Source organism: Ursus arctos, unplaced genomic scaffold (assembly GCF_023065955.2).
Source record: "Ursus arctos isolate Adak ecotype North America unplaced genomic scaffold, UrsArc2.0 scaffold_13, whole genome shotgun sequence".
Classification (NCBI taxonomy): Eukaryota; Metazoa; Chordata; class Mammalia; order Carnivora; family Ursidae; genus Ursus; species Ursus arctos.
This window is the reverse complement of record NW_026622797.1, coordinates 9,160,518-9,179,012: the sequence shown is the minus strand read 5'-3', so window position 1 is coordinate 9,179,012 and position 18,495 is coordinate 9,160,518. Positions and strand designations below refer to the sequence as shown.

Sequence of the window (18,495 nt, the reverse complement as noted above, 5' to 3'; positions counted from 1 at the left end):
AGGGATGTCCACTCTCACCAGTGTTATTTCACATAGTACTAGAAGTCCTAGCCACAGTAATCAGACAACAAAAAGAAATAAAAGGCATCCAAACTGGCAAGGAAGAGGTCAAGCTTTCACTATTTGCAAACAAGATGCTACTCTATATAGAAAACACAAAGGACTCCCCCGCCCCCAAATTTGCTAGAACTGATACATGAATTCAGTAAAGTTGCAGGATACAAAATCAACATACAGAAATCTGGTGCATTTCTATACTACAGTAATGAAGCAGCAGAAAGAGAAGTCAAGGAATTGATCCCATTTATAATTGCACCCAAACCCATAACATACTTAGGAATAAAGTTAACCAAAGAACTAAAAGATCTGTGTACTCTGAAAATTATAAAACACCGATGAAAGAAAGTGAAGAGGACACAAAGAAATGGAAAACATTCCATGCTCATGGATCAGAACAAATACTGTTACAATGTCTATACCACCCAAAACAATCGACACATTTAATGCAATCCCTATCAAAATACCACCAGCATTTTTCACAGAGCTAGAACAAACAATCCTAAAATTTGTATGGAACCACAAAAGACCCTGAATGGCCAAAGCAGTCTTGAAAAAGAAAAGCAAAGCTGGAGGCATCACAATTCCAGACTTCAAGTTATATTACAAAGCTGTAGTGATCAAGACAGTATGGTACTGGCACAGAAACAGACACATAGATCAGTGGAACAGAATAAAAGTCCCAGAAATGAACCCACAACTATATGGTTAACTAATCTTTGATGAAGCAGTAAAGAATATCCAGGAAAGAAAAAAGACCGTCTCTTCAACAAATGGTGTTGGGAAAACTGGACAGCTACATGCAAAAGAATGAAACGAAACTACTTTCTTATACCATACACAAAAATAAATTCAAAATGGATGAAAGACCTAAATGTGAGACAGGAAACCATCAAGATCTTAGAGGAGAAGACAGGCAGTAACCTCTTTGACATCGGCCATAGAAACTTCTTATACATACATCTGCTGAGGCAAGGGAAACAAAAGCAAAAATAAACTGTTGGGACTTTATCAAGATAAAAAAACTTATGCACAGCAGAGGAAACAATCAACAAAACTAAAAGGCATCCTTCAGAATGGGAAAAGATAATTTGCAAATGATATATGTGACAAAGGGTTAGTATCCAGAATTTATAAAGAACTTATAAAATTCAACACCCCCAAAAACAAATAATCAAGTTTAAAAATGGGCAGAAGATACGAATAGACATTTTTCCAAAGAAGACATACAGATAGCTAACAGACACATGAAAAGATGCTCAACATCACTCATCATCAGGGAACTACAAATCAAAACTGCAATGAGACATCACCTCACACCTGTCAGAATGGCTACACTTAACACAGGAAACAACAGATGTTGGGGAGGATGCAGAGAAAGGGGAACACTTTTGCACAACTGGCAGGAATGCAAACTGGTACAGACACCCCGGAAAACAGTGTGGAGGTTCCTCAAGATGTGGACATAATATATACATCTGTATGAATATTCATACACATAACATGAATGATGAATGAATGAATAGATACACATAGCAAGGGATTTGAACAGGCATGTCCCAAGAGATGATGTGCAAATGATCAATAAGCATGTGAAATGATGCTCAACATGGCTACATTGGAGAAATGCAAATTAAGGGCACAGTGTTCTATCACTACATACCTACTAGAATAGCTAAAATAAAAGAAACTGACAACACCAAGTGTTGATGAGGAGTGGACCTGCTGGTACGCTCATATGCTGCTGCTGGGAGTATAAAATGGCATAACCACTTTGGAAAATAGTTTGGTGATTTCTTATGCAGTTAAACATACACTTACCATATGATCCAGCAATTAATTCCACTCTTAGGTATTTATTTACTCAAGAGAAATGAAACCATGTGTCTACAAAAAGTCTTGCATGTGAATGTTCATAGCAATTTTACATTGGCCAAATACTGGCGATAACCTAAATGCCTGGCAATTTGGGTGGATAAATAAATTGTGATATATTTGTATAATGGAATACTACTCATCTGTGAAAAGGAATGAACTGCTAATGCACACAAGAATTTAGAATACTCTCAAACCGTTGTACTGAGTAAAAGCAGCCATACACAAAAGTGAACATATTTTACAGTTCTATTCATGTAAAATTCAAGAATAAGCAGTTAGTGAGAGAAATTAGATCACTGGTTGCCTTGGACCAAGGGTGAGGGTAGGGGATTGACTTCTGAGGGGGAACTTTATTTTAATTTATGTGAATTATACCTCAGTAAAGTTGATTTTTAAAAAGATAGTAAATACTATCAGCAAGTACTTGGCAACAGTTTGGAAAACTTAACATAAACTGGAAATTTAAAAAAAGAATAATAGAATTGACTCAAGAAGAAATAAAAAGCTTTAAAGTTTGGCTAGTACAAACACTATTAAGTAAATCAAAGCAATGGTTAAAAATCTTCCCATAAAAAAATTCAGAGCCAGATGGTTTTATAGGCATGTTATACCAGACTTTCAAGCAACAGGTCATCCCATTTTATACAAATTCTTCCAGGCAATGGAACAAGAGGAAGTATTCTCCAGCGCATTCTGAGAGGTCAACATAACCTTGATAAATCCAGACAAAGACATTACAAAAAAAGAAATCATAAGTTTATGTCACTCACAAATACAGCTGTAGAAGTTGTAAACTCATTAGTAAACCAACTTCAACTGTGTCTGTAAAAGGCAGTCTTCACCTCCAGGTTGGGCTGCTTCTAGGCATGCAAGGGTAGTATAATTTGAGGAGATCCATAGAAGTAATTCACTACAATAATAGAAGATTTTAAAAATGTAGTTCCTTGAATAAATGCAATAAACGCATTTGATAAGAATGTGTGATTTTTCCAGTTAAATTTTTTTTATTTTAATTAAGGGAATATTGTTAGCAAGATTGAGATAGTTGTATAATGAGAAACTGAGAACTTGACTATTTTGATAAGTGACCCAGAGACACTAATGGAGAATCTGTTACTATAGGTGGGAGGCCATAGAACAATGACAAAAAGCAAGGACACTGGATCATTCTTGGTGAGCCGTTCACCAGATATATGTGATCAAGGATAAGTTACTTATCCCCTCCGTGTCTGTTTTCTTCATAAAATGGGCATGATAACAAGGCTTAAAGAATTAATATGTGTGAAGCACTTAACACTGCACTGACACTTGCTTTTCAAATGATATCTTTTATATTATATATTAGTGTTATAATACATATGATATATTTTATATATTTTCTTTAAGGCCATCTGACTCTTAGCCAAAGGCTAGGTAATGACTGTAGCCTTTGATAAAAGTGCTTTCCCTTTCAGATGACAAATTGACACCTTTTGTCTATGTGTGTCTCAAAGGTGAGTGATTTCACATGGAGCCATGATGGGACTCAAGCACTTATTTCATATCGAGATGGGTTTGTCCTGGTCGGTTCTGTCAGCGGACAAAGACACTGGTCATCTGAGATCAACTTGGAAAGTCAAATCACATGTGGCATATGGACTCCTGATGACCAACAGGTAAAGCCTCTTGAATAATGAATAAATGAATAAAGCCCCTTGAATACTGAGTAGTGTAATGTTAAAACCATGTGAGCTGAGGAGGAAGTGAATTGTGTACATTCACACAGGGAACAGGTGGGGGAGGGGGAAGCCGGCTCAGAAGCCTCTAAGAGAATCACAGAATTGAAGAACAATGAATATGTCCAGGTAAAAAATTAAAACAAAAACTTTACGTGAACCATAGATTGGAGAAATTTTATTTCCCATCAATATGTTAAACATTGAGTTAACATTTTAACTATAGAAAATATTCATACAAAGATACTTTTAAGTCTACATAAATAGTTGGTAAATGAATAATGGACATAAAGGTTCACCAAAGAAGTTCAACTGGTCAGTATTCATATGGTGGAAAAGTATGCATTTTTCAGGAGAAAAATGCAAAATAACATAGGATATAGTTTCATTTATTAGCGAAAAATAATAAAATGATACAGATGATATACTGGTCAATGATAAGCGTTCAATCAAAGGATTCTTATTCATTGCTGGTAATAATGTGTACTAGACCTTTGGGGAAGCAATTTGGTCAGAATATGTCAAAAGTCTTAAAAAATTGTTGTCCACTTTGACCTGGTAATATACTTTAGGAATTTGTCTAAAAGAAACAAAAGGGAAGAAAATAAAAGTTATAGTCATTAAAGCATTATTTATGGTAGTAAAAATTCGGCAATAGCCTACTTGTCTAAAAATAGAATGGTTAAGTAAACCGTGGTATTACCACTGAAAGGATTATATAATAAGTAGTTCAGAAAATTGTAGGTTGTGGTTATGAAGACAATGTAATAATCTGGAAGAGCTCTTATGATATAATGTTGAGGGAAAAAAATCAGGATATGAAATGGTGTATGTGGTATGATTACCATGTCATAAAACAACCAAAAGAAACCCATCCACATGCTAGAAAGACCTGGAAGGAGACAAAATGCCACAGGTGGGTTGTTGTTTTACAGGAATGAGCTTTTGGGTCATTTTCTAAAACCTAATTTTAAAATATTCTTTAATGTATCTGTTTTACTTTCATGATAAAATAGTATATAACCTAATAAAATCATATATGGATAATTTATGTTTTAAATAAAAAGGTTGACCAGGTAAAACCTTTGTAAATATGAAGCTTGTGTTTTCCAAGCACAGCAAAATCCATAAAATGCCAGGACATTTCATAGCAGAGATTGTGTTTAATATTGGTAAAAGCAAGCAGTATAAAAGGAAGCATAGCTTTCATTTTTGAATCTTTTTTCTTTTCATTCATTTTTTTTTTTTACTGAATTGCTTTCCGCTAATCATTAAACATTCCATGTGTCCATTTTTTTCAAGTAAAAGTCAATATTTTTTCTCTTTTTTCTCAAAATTACTATTTTGAGAGCTACAAAGAAGTAGTCGCAACTCCCAAGTTTCTTCATGGCTCTGAGGCTCCTAAGTATCCAATAGCAGATGCGTGTAACTCTTAAGAAGCACTTGCACGTACGGTGGCCTGTTTTTGCAGGTGTTTACTGCCCCTAGAGTCTGCTCTGAGAAGTCGGCTGCAGCCCATTCAGTGGCTTTGCCCAGACACCTCTCCCTGCACGTTTCCTCCTCTGTGATGGGGGCTGTGAATTATTTCCTGCCTGTTTCCTGGGGCTCTTGTAATGATCAGATGAGCGAACAGATGTGAAAGCACTTACGAATGGAAGTCTTGGCTTCACGTTCTTCCCTTGCCTTGAGGGATGGAACCTGGGAGGCTCCTGGCCCAGTCCCCTGATGAGCTATGCCTGCCGGTGTCCCCAACAGACAGCATACCTGGAGTGTGACAGGCACAGGGGTACAGTGGGCAGGACTTGACCCCTGCCTCTCAGGTGCTGGGGGCCCACAGACATCTTGTGCTGTGTCCCGGCAGAGTTGCTGGGATAGCAGGCAGCATGGTGTTGTGGGTGTGACGGAGCGCAGATGGGCTGCAGCTTTAAAGCCAGGCGGAGGCACTTGGACTTGGCTCTGTAGACCTGTCTGCAGGATCAGAGAGTGGCTCTGGCTGCTGTTTGGTCTCCTGGCCCACAACCTCTGTCTGAAAGACTGCTATTACTGGTTCTGTATTTGGGGCTCATGGGTAGGATGTCATTCAAGGAAGGTGCTGCACTCACTGCCTTTAAAAAAGGTTGCAGACCCCTGAAACAATGAGGATCCTTATAAGAATTTAAAGTAGAGAAGAGATGTTTGGCATACTCCCATCAGTCATATTTGAACTGAGATGTGGAAAAATAATATTCCTTCCTCCTTGTCTGTCACCCTTTCATAGCTCTTGCTTAGTTTGAAAATTATTGATGAGAAAAGAGTATGAAGAGAATTTGAAATGTAATGCCCTGAGCTCTTAACATTGGGAACTGATGTTTAAAGCTGAGCCACCTCCATCTCGGGCCGTTTCTTCCCTTCTCTCGGAGAACCTCCTGCATTAACATAGAGTAAAACGTCATCCAGGACGAAGCCGCCCCCTCACATCTTGAGATACTCCTGATCATATGGGATTTTAGGTGGTTTCCTAACTTTTTAAAATAATAAGCTGTACTATTTTATAAGGGAGTTTGAGAATCTAGCTATTTTCCTACTTGTCATATATATTCTTCAGTTTAGAGTGGGTGATTTCTGTACCCTTTGGGGGATTATAGACTACTTTAAATATCAGGTGGAAATTGGGAACCCTTTTCCTGGAAAAATGTGCACGCATACATATGTGGTGATATCTGTCACTTTGCATGGAATGTTGGGAGCTCACAGGATTCCACGCGTGAACTCTCCCCCTTTGATTCCTGATCTAGACAGTCTAGAGGTGACATCTGGGATCATCTTCCCCAACTTTCTGTTAGGCAGATATTCAAACATTACAGAAAAGTTGAAAGAATGTATGTGCCTTAAATTCAGCAACTGATACTTTGCTGTATTTGTGCTCTCTCTCCTCCTCTCCCCCTTCCTGCCTCCCTTTCTCCCTCTCTTGCTCCTCATACATGCACACATTTTTGCAGTACTATTTTTGAAAATAAGTTGTAGACATGGTGTACATCAGTCCAAAATATTTCAACATGCCTGTCATAAGAATAAGATCATTCTCCTACATCATCACCCCCAAGAAATGAGCAGTGATGTTAGCTGGTATCCAGGCTCCTTCGTAGCTCCCTCATTGTTACAAGAATGTGTTTTGTAGGCTTTTCTTTCTTCTTTTTTGTCATTTGGAATGGGGATCCAGGTTATGTACAGTAATTGTTACAGCTTCAGTCTAGAAAAATTTCCTCTCTCTCTCTTTTTTTTTAATATTACCTTTCTCACAAGTTTAGTGTGGTTACTTTGTAGAATATTCCACAGTCAAGGCTTGTACAATTGTTTACCCATAGTATCATTTAACTTCTAGCCTGTGTATTTTCTATCATCTGGAAGATAGGTTGGGATTAGGTTTGGATTAAACAGTTTGGGTAAGGATATCATTCACGCTGAGCCACATTAAAAGGTGTATAAGGTCTTGTTATCTCACTAGGAGGGGAGCTGAGTCTGATGGAACTTTTGTAAAAACAAAACTATTTTTCATAGCATGTTCTTAATTTCATCTATGCTTACAGCGAATTTTTTCAAGTGATGTGTTTCATGTCGGGCTAAAATTTGTCTTCCATTAAGTTGCAAGAACTTAAAGACTGTTTTAGTGTCCTCGGGCTGCCATACAGAATTCTACAGGCCATAGAGCTTAAATATCAGGCATTTATCCCTCACAGTTCTGGAGGATGGAATCTCGAGATCAGACGTTGGCAGGCGTGGTTGCTCTTGAAGCCTCTCTCCTTGGCTGGCAGGTGGCTGCAATCTTCCTGTGTCCTCACATGGCCTTTCCTCTGTGCGCTCATCCCCGTTATCTCTTCCTCTTCATATAAGGACACCAATTCTATTGGTTTAGGGCCCTAGTCTTATGACCTTATTTAACCTTAATTACCTCTTTACAGGCTCTATCTCCAAATACTGTCGTATTAGCGGTTCGGGCTATAGCATATGAATTTTGAGAGTGATACAAACTTTCAGTCCTAACAGCCTCATAAAAAATATGAGTCTTCAAAAAATATTTCGAAGAATAGAAAATTCACAGAAAAGACACATATAAATTTAGCTTGATAAACTCGAGATGTATTTATAAATAGAACAGTCTTTGTAGGGCTTGGAAGAAAAAGCAAATGATATAAATAGGAAATGTCAGAGAAGTAAATATAAATATGACTGGGGAAAAAATTTCTGTGGGTCCTAAGTTGATCAAGAGTAATGCAGCAGTGAGCTTTGGCCATTTCTAGGGAACACCCAGCATCACAGCACAGTGTACAGGAGGAGAAGGCTTAGTTCCCTCTGCGTTCTCCAGGGTTCTGGGAGAACACCATGCCTCTTGATACAGGAAAGTACTTTGAGACATATACATTTACACATGTCCATCTGCATTCTTTGAGTCTTAGGTGAATATCTGTTCACTTTGAGAGCCGTTGAATCAGAGAAGGTTGTTGAGAACTTGAGGTGCATTCCCATCAGGAAAGTTAGAGATGGCAGCAGATAATCCCTGTGTGTAGACACGAGTGTAACTCCTAGAAGAACAGTGACTAGCTGGTGGATCTGTGTCCATGGAAGATGGGACAGAAGGAAAAAGCCTCTGACTCCTATCTGAGGAATTTAGGTTAGATGAAGAAAGAGCACACCTAAACCAGTACAGGAAGAAAACTCTAGTTCCTGCCCTTCTTGGGAGAACACCTTGCAAGAAGAAAGCTCCCAGGAACACTCTTCTGCCATGGGCGCAAGGAGGTCTGCCGAGAACTGCTTCTCAGGCTGGTGGTTTGTCCTTTTCTCTTCCCGGGTACCCCTGTGCACCTCAGTTCCTAGAGTGTGGCACATGCATAGTTTGGGTACCTGAACCGTTTGGATTTATTTTAAGGGGATCCCAAGGCATCGAAGCTGTGTACACTTCGGGGAAGTCAACAACACCCGTTGTCACTCACAGCGCCCAGACCAGATGCCCTGTGGTTCATCCAGTGCTCGCTTCAACAGCACGTAAACTAAAGCTGGAATGATACAGAAAAGATCAGCTCCGCCTCTGCACAAGGATGACACGTAGATGCCATGCGGTTCATCCAGGCCTCGCCACTTCCTCCCTGACTCAGTGGTCCTTTTCAGGGATCTCCGTCCTCGCCTGTTGGCCTTTCCAGCTGCTCCTGCCTTCTGCTCGGGCAGACCTGTCTCTCTCCCGAGGCCCCCAGAGCTGTGGAGCTCTTTCCTCACGTGAGGCCTGTTCTCCAAGCAGCATGGGGCTTCACGTTGCTCCCCCCCTCACAGCCCCCATACTCTGACTGAGGTATCCGTGACCCCAGGCCGCATATCCAGGCCTCATGCTTTCTGGACACTGCTCTCCCCCGAATCCTGTCCCTGCTCCAGCTTTGTCTTGCCTCTTCCCAGTACTGTCCTTCATACCCTGCTCCTGGAAGCCTGCCCAGCTGCTGCCTTTGCCGACACATCCACCTCGGGCCCCCGTCTCAGTCCTCGTTCTCACCTGGTCCACTTGTCTGGAGCTCCAGTGTTGGACGTCTAACCCTTTTTTCTCTCCTTGGGGGTAATTTCTCCCACTGCCACAGCCTGTCAGCTCCCCCCTGAGCATGCAGGCTCCCCAAGCTGCGAGCTGCGCGAGCCATCTGTCCCTCTTGTCCCTCACGCTGAGCACTCGCTGCCTGGACCCTGCTCGCATCCAGCTTGGTCCCAACTTAGCTTGCCAACTGTCCTTCCTGCCCCCTCCTCGGTTGCTGATCACTTGCACCCAGCCTGGGAATCGCACTGAACTTGCCCTCTTCCTTGTCCTCACCCTCCACTTCGTCACCAAGGCCTGGTGATTCCGCTTCTTAAATCTTTTTGTGTCAGGGATTATTTATTTACATTTAAACGCTAAAGATGGTTGCATTCAGACCAGCGTAAATGCAAGTATTTCAACTCTCACACACCTTGCGTGCGGTAACGGGGCTGCTGGACTTGGCGACTTGTAAGTGCTACCCATCGCTCCTCCTCTTCAGCTTTGTTCCCTGGCTGGTTCCTTCTGCTTGTCAGTGGCTGCTTCTGCCACCCTGGGCTGCCTCTTCCCTGGTTCCTGAACAGTGAGGGAATGAGTGACTTTTCAAATCTTTGAAGTTATTTAAAGATCTCCCTTTGCCTGCAGCCGTGGCTTGCCAACTGTGTTCCTCACAGAATTCTGTGGAGCTGCCTTCCTAGGGCAGGGGATGGAGGGAGCTTCAGGGAGGAGGGGGCCAGGAGCACCCAGACCAGATCCCCGGGCAACTCCACTTCTGTGTTAGGTAACAAAATTGGGATTATGTCTTACATTTTGTGTTTGAGGAAAAATTTATAAGATAAATATAGCAGTCTGGTCCCTCTCTAACTTTCTATTTATTTTTACTGTTTATTAAATTTAAGAGCAGTAGTTTTTAAAAGTCAAATAGTACTACTAGGCTTATAATGAAAAATTTAAAAAACACACAAAACACCGGCACCTTTTCATTCGCCATGCTATCCCCCCCACTCCCTGATTCCCGCTGCCAGTGGCAACCACTTTTAACTCTTTGTGTTTCTCTCCATATTTCTGAATGATAGCCTTGTTCCGTCAGATCTTGATTTTTTGGACTCAGGTGTTCTCTACTAACTTCCTTCCTGGCAAATGAGAAGCTGGGTCTCTTGGAATGCCCCTTTCCATCCCCAGCCTCCCAGCGTGCTCTTGTCTCCACAGTTGGTCACTCTGTGCTCAGAGTGCAATTCACAGATGATGGGCACACAAAACCAGGGTTGCATCGCGTGCCTCGTGCACTGTTGGCTTTGCCCACAGTTAGTAACGTTGCCTTACTTTTTGTTTAGTGTCTGTGTACCAATTACAGATTAATTCCTACAGCCACCCCCCTCCCAATATTAGAAATCCCCTCTGAATGTGAGGTGGTTTTCTGGCACTGTCCTTCCCGGGGCCCTTGGCTCCCTGCCCCAGCAGCACAGCTGGCTCCTTGTGCCTTGGTTCCCTTCTCTCCCCTGGTGTTGGGAGCCCCTATTTCTGTGATCACCTTTATTTTGTGGCCTGGTGGAACCTTCATCTTGGTAGCACATGTCTTCCAGGTGTTGGAAATTTCAAGACAGTTGTATGTTTAGCTGGGACACAGCAACCCCTTTGCAATCCTTTGAGTTCTTTGGTATTTCTTTTCTCTTTCTGGAAATCTTATTACTGAGTTGTCCTTTTAGATTGATGATCTGATTTTAATATCTTTTCTCTCCCTGTTTCTTTGCTTTGCTTATCCTATTTTCTGAGCGATATCCTGACCTATAGCCTCCAAGTTTTCTTTGACTTTTTAAAAATCAACACTATTTTTAATTTTAAAGAACTCTTTTCTGTTACCTGATTGTTCTTTTTTTTAAAAAAAGCATCCTATTATTCACAGAGAATGAAACAACATGAAGATATTACTTGGAGGTTTTGAAGTATCTTTCTGTAGTCTTCATTGTCTTTTTCCTTCAGACTCTTTCTGGCTTTGTTTTTTGGCTTCTCTTTTTCATATTAGGTGCATTTCTCAAATGTCTCGTTGTCACTGGTCATCTCATATGGTGGAGACTAAAAAATGACCTGGACACTGGGCGGTGGTGGTGCTCTTAACTGATGGGCTTCTCTGTGGCTCGACAACTGGACCCCCGTGTCCACATGTCCCTCACCTGGTGACTGAGATGGGCTCATTTCTGGCACTGAGTTGCCGAGCTTTCACTGTAGGCTCCTGAGCTGTGTCTGTGTTGGTCTCCACCCCAGGCTTCCATTCAGCCCCTCCAGAGGGTTGGACAGACACAAACCTTCTGTCTGTGTGCACGGGAGAGGATGTGTGGAGGTTTGCCCATTCTTTTTCAGGACTTCCACCCAATCCTTCCGTCTTCTCCCCACCCTCACCTCCACTTTCAGAAAGGTCTTTGGCTTCTTTGGCACATAGCACTCCTTTTCTTCCTTGCTGTAAGTTTGGGCTTCAATTTGCTCGGGTCTGTTTGACCACTCACCGTATGTCCATCTGCTGTCCAGTTTCTAGATGTTGGCTTCTCTGTCTGCTGACCTCCTCTCTCCAGTTCTCTGTTATAGTTTCATGCACATTACTGTTAATTGAGGGTTTGGGAAGGTGTCCAGGCCATCATGTGACTCCCCATAACTTTCTAGCCTCCTCTCTGGCCCCCACTCCCCTACATTCTAGCCACAGTGGACTATTTTGGTTTCCTAAATTCATATTGCTTTCCTGCCTTTGCATATGCTGTTCCTCCTGCCCTTGTCCATTGTCTGTCCAGGGAAGTTCCACCTGTCCTTGAGGACTCAACCCAAACGTCACTTCTGTACCGTCCGCTGCCTTCCTCTTCTCCCCACCCAGGCGGAGTTAGTCAGTCTGGCGTACTGGCTGTAGTGTTCCAGGAGCTCCTCCTGTGTACCAAGAGCAATTTTGTAACATTTTCCACATTATGTTGTAACTGGTGGTTGCCTGTTTTCTTCCTTGCCATATGTGAGAGCAGGCACCACGCCTCACTCTTCCCTGTAGCCGGGACTCCTCAGCGCAGTAGTGTAGGCATGCAGTGAGTGAGGGAAGAATGCTTTCCCTGGAAGTGCCAGCTTCCCTCCTCTCTGTGCCTGGAGATGATTAAGTCCATGGCCTCGCCTAAGGAATTGCCGTATTCCCTTCCCATCCCCAAGTACCCCCCCCCCCCAATACACACGAGAGGAATTCCTGGTTTACTCCACATAACCTGCCCTGGGAGGACCCAGCATTTGTTTTTCATTCATTATATTTTATACAGAAAATACTATTTTATGCAGAAAAATCTAAATTTGGTTTTTTTTTCCACATCTGCCAGTATTGGTGCAGAGTATTCATTAGTTATGACTGATTAGAGATTCAGGTATTTTTTTGTTTTGTTCTCTTTTTTCATTTTTCAGGCTATACGGCTATCACTCCTTTAGAAGGCAGTTTGAATGGGGATCCTAATGTCTGAATTCTTCTTCCTACTCAAATGCAAAAGCAGTGTCTGAATGTGAATCATTGTCAGTTTAATCCTAACCCATGGTATAGAAAATCCAGCTCAGTGAGAGTTATTAGATATTAGGATACCCTGCCAAGAAAATACACGTGATCTCCTTGGATGAAAGCCTTCGCAAGATGACATGTTCCTGTCTCCTGGCATGGTGCCCCTGCAGTGCTGCCCGAGGACAGCAGGACAGAATTAATGACATCTTCACAGACCACCTGCCCTAAGACTTGTTTTCACCTTTTCTTCCTGCGTCATATCTGTCCTCTCTTTACCTCTGTCCATCTCTTCTTTACTCTGTAGAAATGACAATTTTTATTTATCCTGAGCCAACAGACTTTTTTGGTGTTACAGTTCTGAAATTCTCTCTTGATCCGTGTGCCCGTGACACGTGTTCATGATGAACATCCTGGACTTACATTTAGGAAGTTTATAGCCACGAGAAGGAAACTTTAAGCCTCATTTCCTTTAACGAGGACACAAGTCAGTATTTTTTTTTTTAATCATAAAGGCAAATGCTTGTTGTTTATCAATTTTGGAAGTACAGTTACTTCATAGAGTTTATCCAGGTGATGAAAGATACAAACCATGATTAAATTATACAGCAGAGATATTGTGTGATGATCACGAACTTAAAAAATAGATCAAGAGCACGAGCCCATACAATAAAGGAAAGAGAACTAGAGCTTTAAAAATACATTTTCTTCTCCAAAGTATGTACAGATGATCCCCATCTTACGATGGTTTGACTTATGATACTTTGACATTATAATAGTGCAAAGGCTGCGGTATGCATTTAGTAGAAACCATACTTCAAATTTTGTATTTTTTTTTTAAAGATTTTATTTTTTATTTATTTATGTGACAGAGAGACAGCCAGCGAGAGAGGGAACACAGCAGGGGGAGTGGGAGAGGAAGAAGCAGGCCCATAGCGGAAGAGCCCGATGTGGGACTCGATCCCAGTACGCCGGGATCACGCCCTGAGCCGAAGGCAGACGCCTTAACGACTGCGCTACCCAGGCGCCCCTCAAATTTTGTATTTTGAGTTTGAATCCTCTCCCGGGCTAGCACGGCACTTGCGTGACGCTGGGTGGGAGCTGTAGCTCCCAGTCGGCTGTGCAGTCACGAGGGTAAGCAACCAATACAACCATTCTGGTTTTCCCTTTCAGTACAGTATTGAATAAATTACATGAGAGATTCAACACTTTATTGTAAAATAAGCTTCGTGTTAGATGATTTTGCTCAGCTTGTAGGATAAACGTTCTGAGCATGTTGAAGTTAGAACATCATGGGCTAAGCCGTGATGTTCAGTAGGTTCGGTGTATTGTCTACATTTTCAGCTTAAGGTGTTTTCAACTTATGATGGGTTTATTGGGATGTAACCCCATCATAAGTCAAGGAAGGTCAGTAAGGCACAGTCTATACGTGAAAACTATGGTTTCAACAGATCGATACTACACCTGACCTTCAATTACAATAAATAACCAGCAGTTTCTCCTTTGGAATGTTCTATAAGGAAAAAGATGTTTGTGACATAGCTGGAATATTTTAAGTATTTGCTGCAGGTGTTCATAGTCCTAATGAAATACAGGTATACTTTATATAGTGATTTTAAAATATAGGTGAACTGAGTTTCTGAAATAGTGATTATATTTTAATATCCACATAAAGGAATCTTCCATATTTAAAAGAATATTAGGGGGGCAGCTGGGTGTTTCAGTAGGTTAAGCATCTGCTTTTGGCTCAGGTGGTGATCCTAGTGTCCTGGGATGAACCCAGCATCGGGCTCCCTGCTCTCGGGGAACCTGCTTTTCCCTCTCCCTCTGCTGCTTGTGCTTTCTCGCTCATGCTCTCTCTCTCTCCCTTAAATAAATAAAATCTTTTTTTTTTAAGATTTTATTTATTTATTTGACAGAGAGAGAGACAGCCAGTGAGAGAGGGAACACAAGCAGGGGGAGTGGGAAAGGGAGAAGCAGACTCCACGCCAAGCAGGGAGTCCGATGCGGGGCTCAGTCCCACGACCCTGGGATCATGACCTGAGCCGAAGGCAGACGCCTAAGGACTGAGCCACCCAGGCACCCCTCAAATAAATAAAATCTTTTTAAAAAAAAGTTTAAAAGAATATTCAGTAGAAATTGCCCTTGCTTAGAAGGTGGTGGTTTGGTGTGAAATGAGCATTCTTCACCTAATACGTTTTTTTGGCTAAATGTCCAGACTTAGTTTTCCAGAACTAGAGGTAATACTTGTTTATAAACACTAAAACTCTTTTTAAAAGAAGGAGGTCTTTGGGCACCCTGGGTGGCACAATTGGTCAAGTGTCTGACTCTTGGTTTTGGCTCCAGTCATGATCTCAGGTCGTGAGATCGAACCCCACATCAGGCTCCACACTTGGCAGAGAGTCTGCTGGAGATTCTTTCCCTCTGCCCCCCCAGCTCGGGCTCACACTCGCACTCTCTCCCCCCTCCTCAAATAAATAAATCTTAAAAAAAAAAAAAAAAGAAGAAGGAGGAGGTCTTTAATAATTAAATAGACCTAATATTTCCTTAGGCACTTGAAATCATGATTTCAAATTAAGTAGAAGTCTGGGTCAGTACTTCTTAAACAGCCCCGAGGTAAGAGTTTCCAGTATTCAGGTTTAGCACTTGCAGATATAAGTGGGGTGACATCTTCTCCTCTAGCTTCTGTTCTGATGTGTTATTGTTTTGTTGTTTTGTGTTCTTTGACCTAGGAAGAGGGAAGGTGTATTCTTTCTATTCTTTCTGCTTTTGGATTCAAAGTGTAAGTCCCAAGGCTCTTCTCTGAAGAGGAAAGGAGGTTTTTCACAAAACATAGTCCCTCCTGATCTGACATGTGGCATCTGCTGGTGTGATTGGTGACCCCGAGTCCCGCAGTGTTTGTACACCACCTTTAAATCTTGCTGGTGCCGGGAAGGGGACAGCAATGAGAAAAACCACAAAGTACCTGTCGTACCTCTGCGGCATCTATGAAAGGAAAGCTGTTTTCATGTATATACCTTGCAAAAAATGCAACGTTTCTTTCCCATTTGCAGTGGAGTAGAGTCAGGACTTGAGTGGTTAGTGGGGCAAGGTCATCAAAAGGGAGATTTTGTTGCAGGCTTTTTAATTCGTTTAGTTCAAAGAATTTAAAAACTAAAAATTTTACATCGTTTCTATACGATATCTTTTCAGAGATACTAATTGCTGAAAAAGAGACAATCATAGATGCTAATATACGCTTAAAGCTTTAACATATTAATCAGTTACAAACAGTAATTATTCCTTTACTCTTTAAGTATAAGGTTATGATTGAAGTACCAGCATAGAACTCAAGGAGATTCGCTAACTCTCCAGAAGTATTCTAAATAATAAATAATTCTGGAGGGTTTTTTAATTAGGTAATTTTAAACTTAGATTATTAAAAAATCAGCATATCAAAAATAAATAGAATGAAGAATGCACATATTTTGCCACGTTTGCATTTTTACCCATTTATTCTTTTTTTTTAAATTTACTGTACTTAAAGTAAATCCCCAGTAGCGTGGCTTGCTTCATTATAAACCTCTTCAGAACGTGGCATTTCCTTCCGTAACCACAGAGCTGTGCTCACACCGCCTGTTTACTTTGAAGAAGGCTCTTGTCAGATTGAAGTAAATAACTTGTCTGGTACTTGGATTAGCCCATGGCTTTAAAGGAGGACATCTGTTGCATCAGAGTAGATGGTAGTCATTCTGAAGTTTTTCTTATAAAGGAAACTTCAGAAGTCGTGCAAATCTTTGTTTCTCAGCAAAAAAAGTGATGTTGCCACCACAGTTTTATAAATGAAAAGTAAATGGCCGATATTTGACAAATGGGTAGTGACTACCTCAGAGATGAGGGCAACTCTTTGACAGAATAAAAGTCAAACTGAAAACCAAATTAAAAAGAATCACAGCGTATTATTTGCAAGGAGCTTTTTATTCACCCTGAGAAAATATTTCCCTTTGCTGGCCCATTAAGTGCTGGTGTTTGGAGCGACTCCGCTGATTGCCCCTGGTTCTCCACCTGGTCCTCTAAGGTAGTAATTGTAGGAGCTATATCAGTTTTAGCTTCACTGGGAAGACTTGAAAGCCATTGTGCTCAACACCACAAGAAAGAAACATGGGGATCTCTCTCACATAAGCTCTTTTACTCAAATTATTTATCATTTTTAATATCCACCAACTCACTAGAATAACACATCAGTGATCCATTCCTAAGCTGAAGACCCTCATTCATGAGTGAACTGTAAGTAGGTTAAATTGACCTATGGAGTAGAGCTCTTGTCTAGCAATTTGTGGGAACAACTTTGAAATTAGATTTAGTTGAAACCATTGGAAAGAGTGATTTTCTTCCTTACCTCCCCATTAGATTTTCTCATGACTTTTCAGTAGTGTGTGTACTGCAAAAGGGAAGCCCATTTTATTTTAAGCCTTAAACTGAACATACATAGGAATGGTTTTTGCCAAAATAGGCAGGGAAGATGTGAATAACAAAGAAAATAATGGAAACATACTTAGGAAGAGAAGTCAGGAGATGGCCTCCCACCCTTCATGGCTATCTTTATGCAACTGTTGCCACTGCTTAGTTTTTTTAGATTTTTCTTTTTTGTTATTCTGGAAGTTCTGTTGAGCTCTTCATAGGAGAAAATAGAATTTTTTTAGCAAAAACAGGTGCAGCTACTATGTTTATACTTTTTTGTCAGTGCTATTTTGGGTGACTGACAGTGTTAATTAAGAGGTTTAAAATTCAGTTGCTCTTTGTTATCTCTGGACTTGGATCATTGAAGAATCACTACATAGAACACTCAGTATAGATAAATTATAAAATACCTTAAATAAAAAAATCTTTCTTGAAATTTACACTGAACAGTTTAGTTTAAGAATGAAAGATGGAGGGACACCTGGGTGGCTCAGTTGGTTAAGTGTCTTCCTTGGCTCCGGTCATGATCCCAGAGTCTTGGGATCACGTTCCACATTGGGCTTCTTGCTCAGCGGGAATCCTGCTTCTCCCCCTGCCTGCCACTCCCCCTACTTGTGCACTCTCTCTCTGACAAATAAATAAAATCTTAAAAAAAAAAAAAAAAAAAAGACTGAAAGATGGGAGGCAGTTATTCATATAAATGGATTATTTAGTGTGTTTTCTAAAATGTTGGGCAGGAGCAGCATCAGCAAGATAGCTGAATAGCAAGTCCTGACCCTCCTTTCCCCAACAAACACACCAAATCAACAATACACAGACCAGTTCCCTTTGTGAGAAATCCAGAAACTAGTTGAAAGGCTCCTCTACCCCAGATGAGTGTGAAACCAGCCACATCAAAGCTGGTAGGAAAATTCAAGATACCCTCTTGCCATAATCACTACCCCTGGCAAAGTGCAATATGATCTAGAGAAATCCCCCAGCCTTTCAGCTTCTCTCCAGGAAGAAAAGGAGAGAACTGAATCATATGTCTAACATTCTGATTTTTTCTGGGTGTGGCTGGAGCACTGGCTTCTGTCTCACCTATCTCAAAGGGCTAGCAGGATACCTGGAGGCCACTGAGAACTAAGATAGTGCTTTGAATTAGTGTGGCAGTACTCAAAACAGTCCCTCTCCCTGGCCCAATGCAGAGTGAGCAAGAGAGGAAAATAAAGACAAAAGGACTGCAAGACTGGCATAAAACAATTAACAAGATGGCAGTAGTAAGTTCTTTCCTATCAATAATAACTTTAAATGTAAACGGATTAAACTCCCAGTAAAAGGACATGGAGTAGTTGAATGGATTAAAAAAAAAAAAAAAAAAAGCAAGGTCCAGTCGT

General features: G+C 41.1%; 1 protein-coding gene and 1 non-coding gene across 6 annotated transcripts in view; both read left to right on the top strand.

Annotated features, from left to right (window-relative positions):
- TULP4 (TUB like protein 4) overlaps positions 1-18,495 on the top strand; it is a 230,938-nt gene that overhangs the window by 157,650 nt on the left and 54,793 nt on the right. For all 5 annotated transcript variants that reach the window (XM_048225871.2, XM_057310918.1, XM_048225873.2 and 2 more), the window contains one exon: positions 3,429-3,590. In XM_048225871.2, the coding sequence (XP_048081828.1) occupies positions 3,429-3,590 (162 nt within the window). The remainder of the gene's footprint in view (positions 1-3,428; positions 3,591-18,495) is intronic.
- Positions 8,651-8,758, top strand: LOC113259703 (U6 spliceosomal RNA). The gene has a single exon (XR_003317679.1). It is a non-coding gene; the product is annotated as a U6 spliceosomal RNA (small nuclear RNA).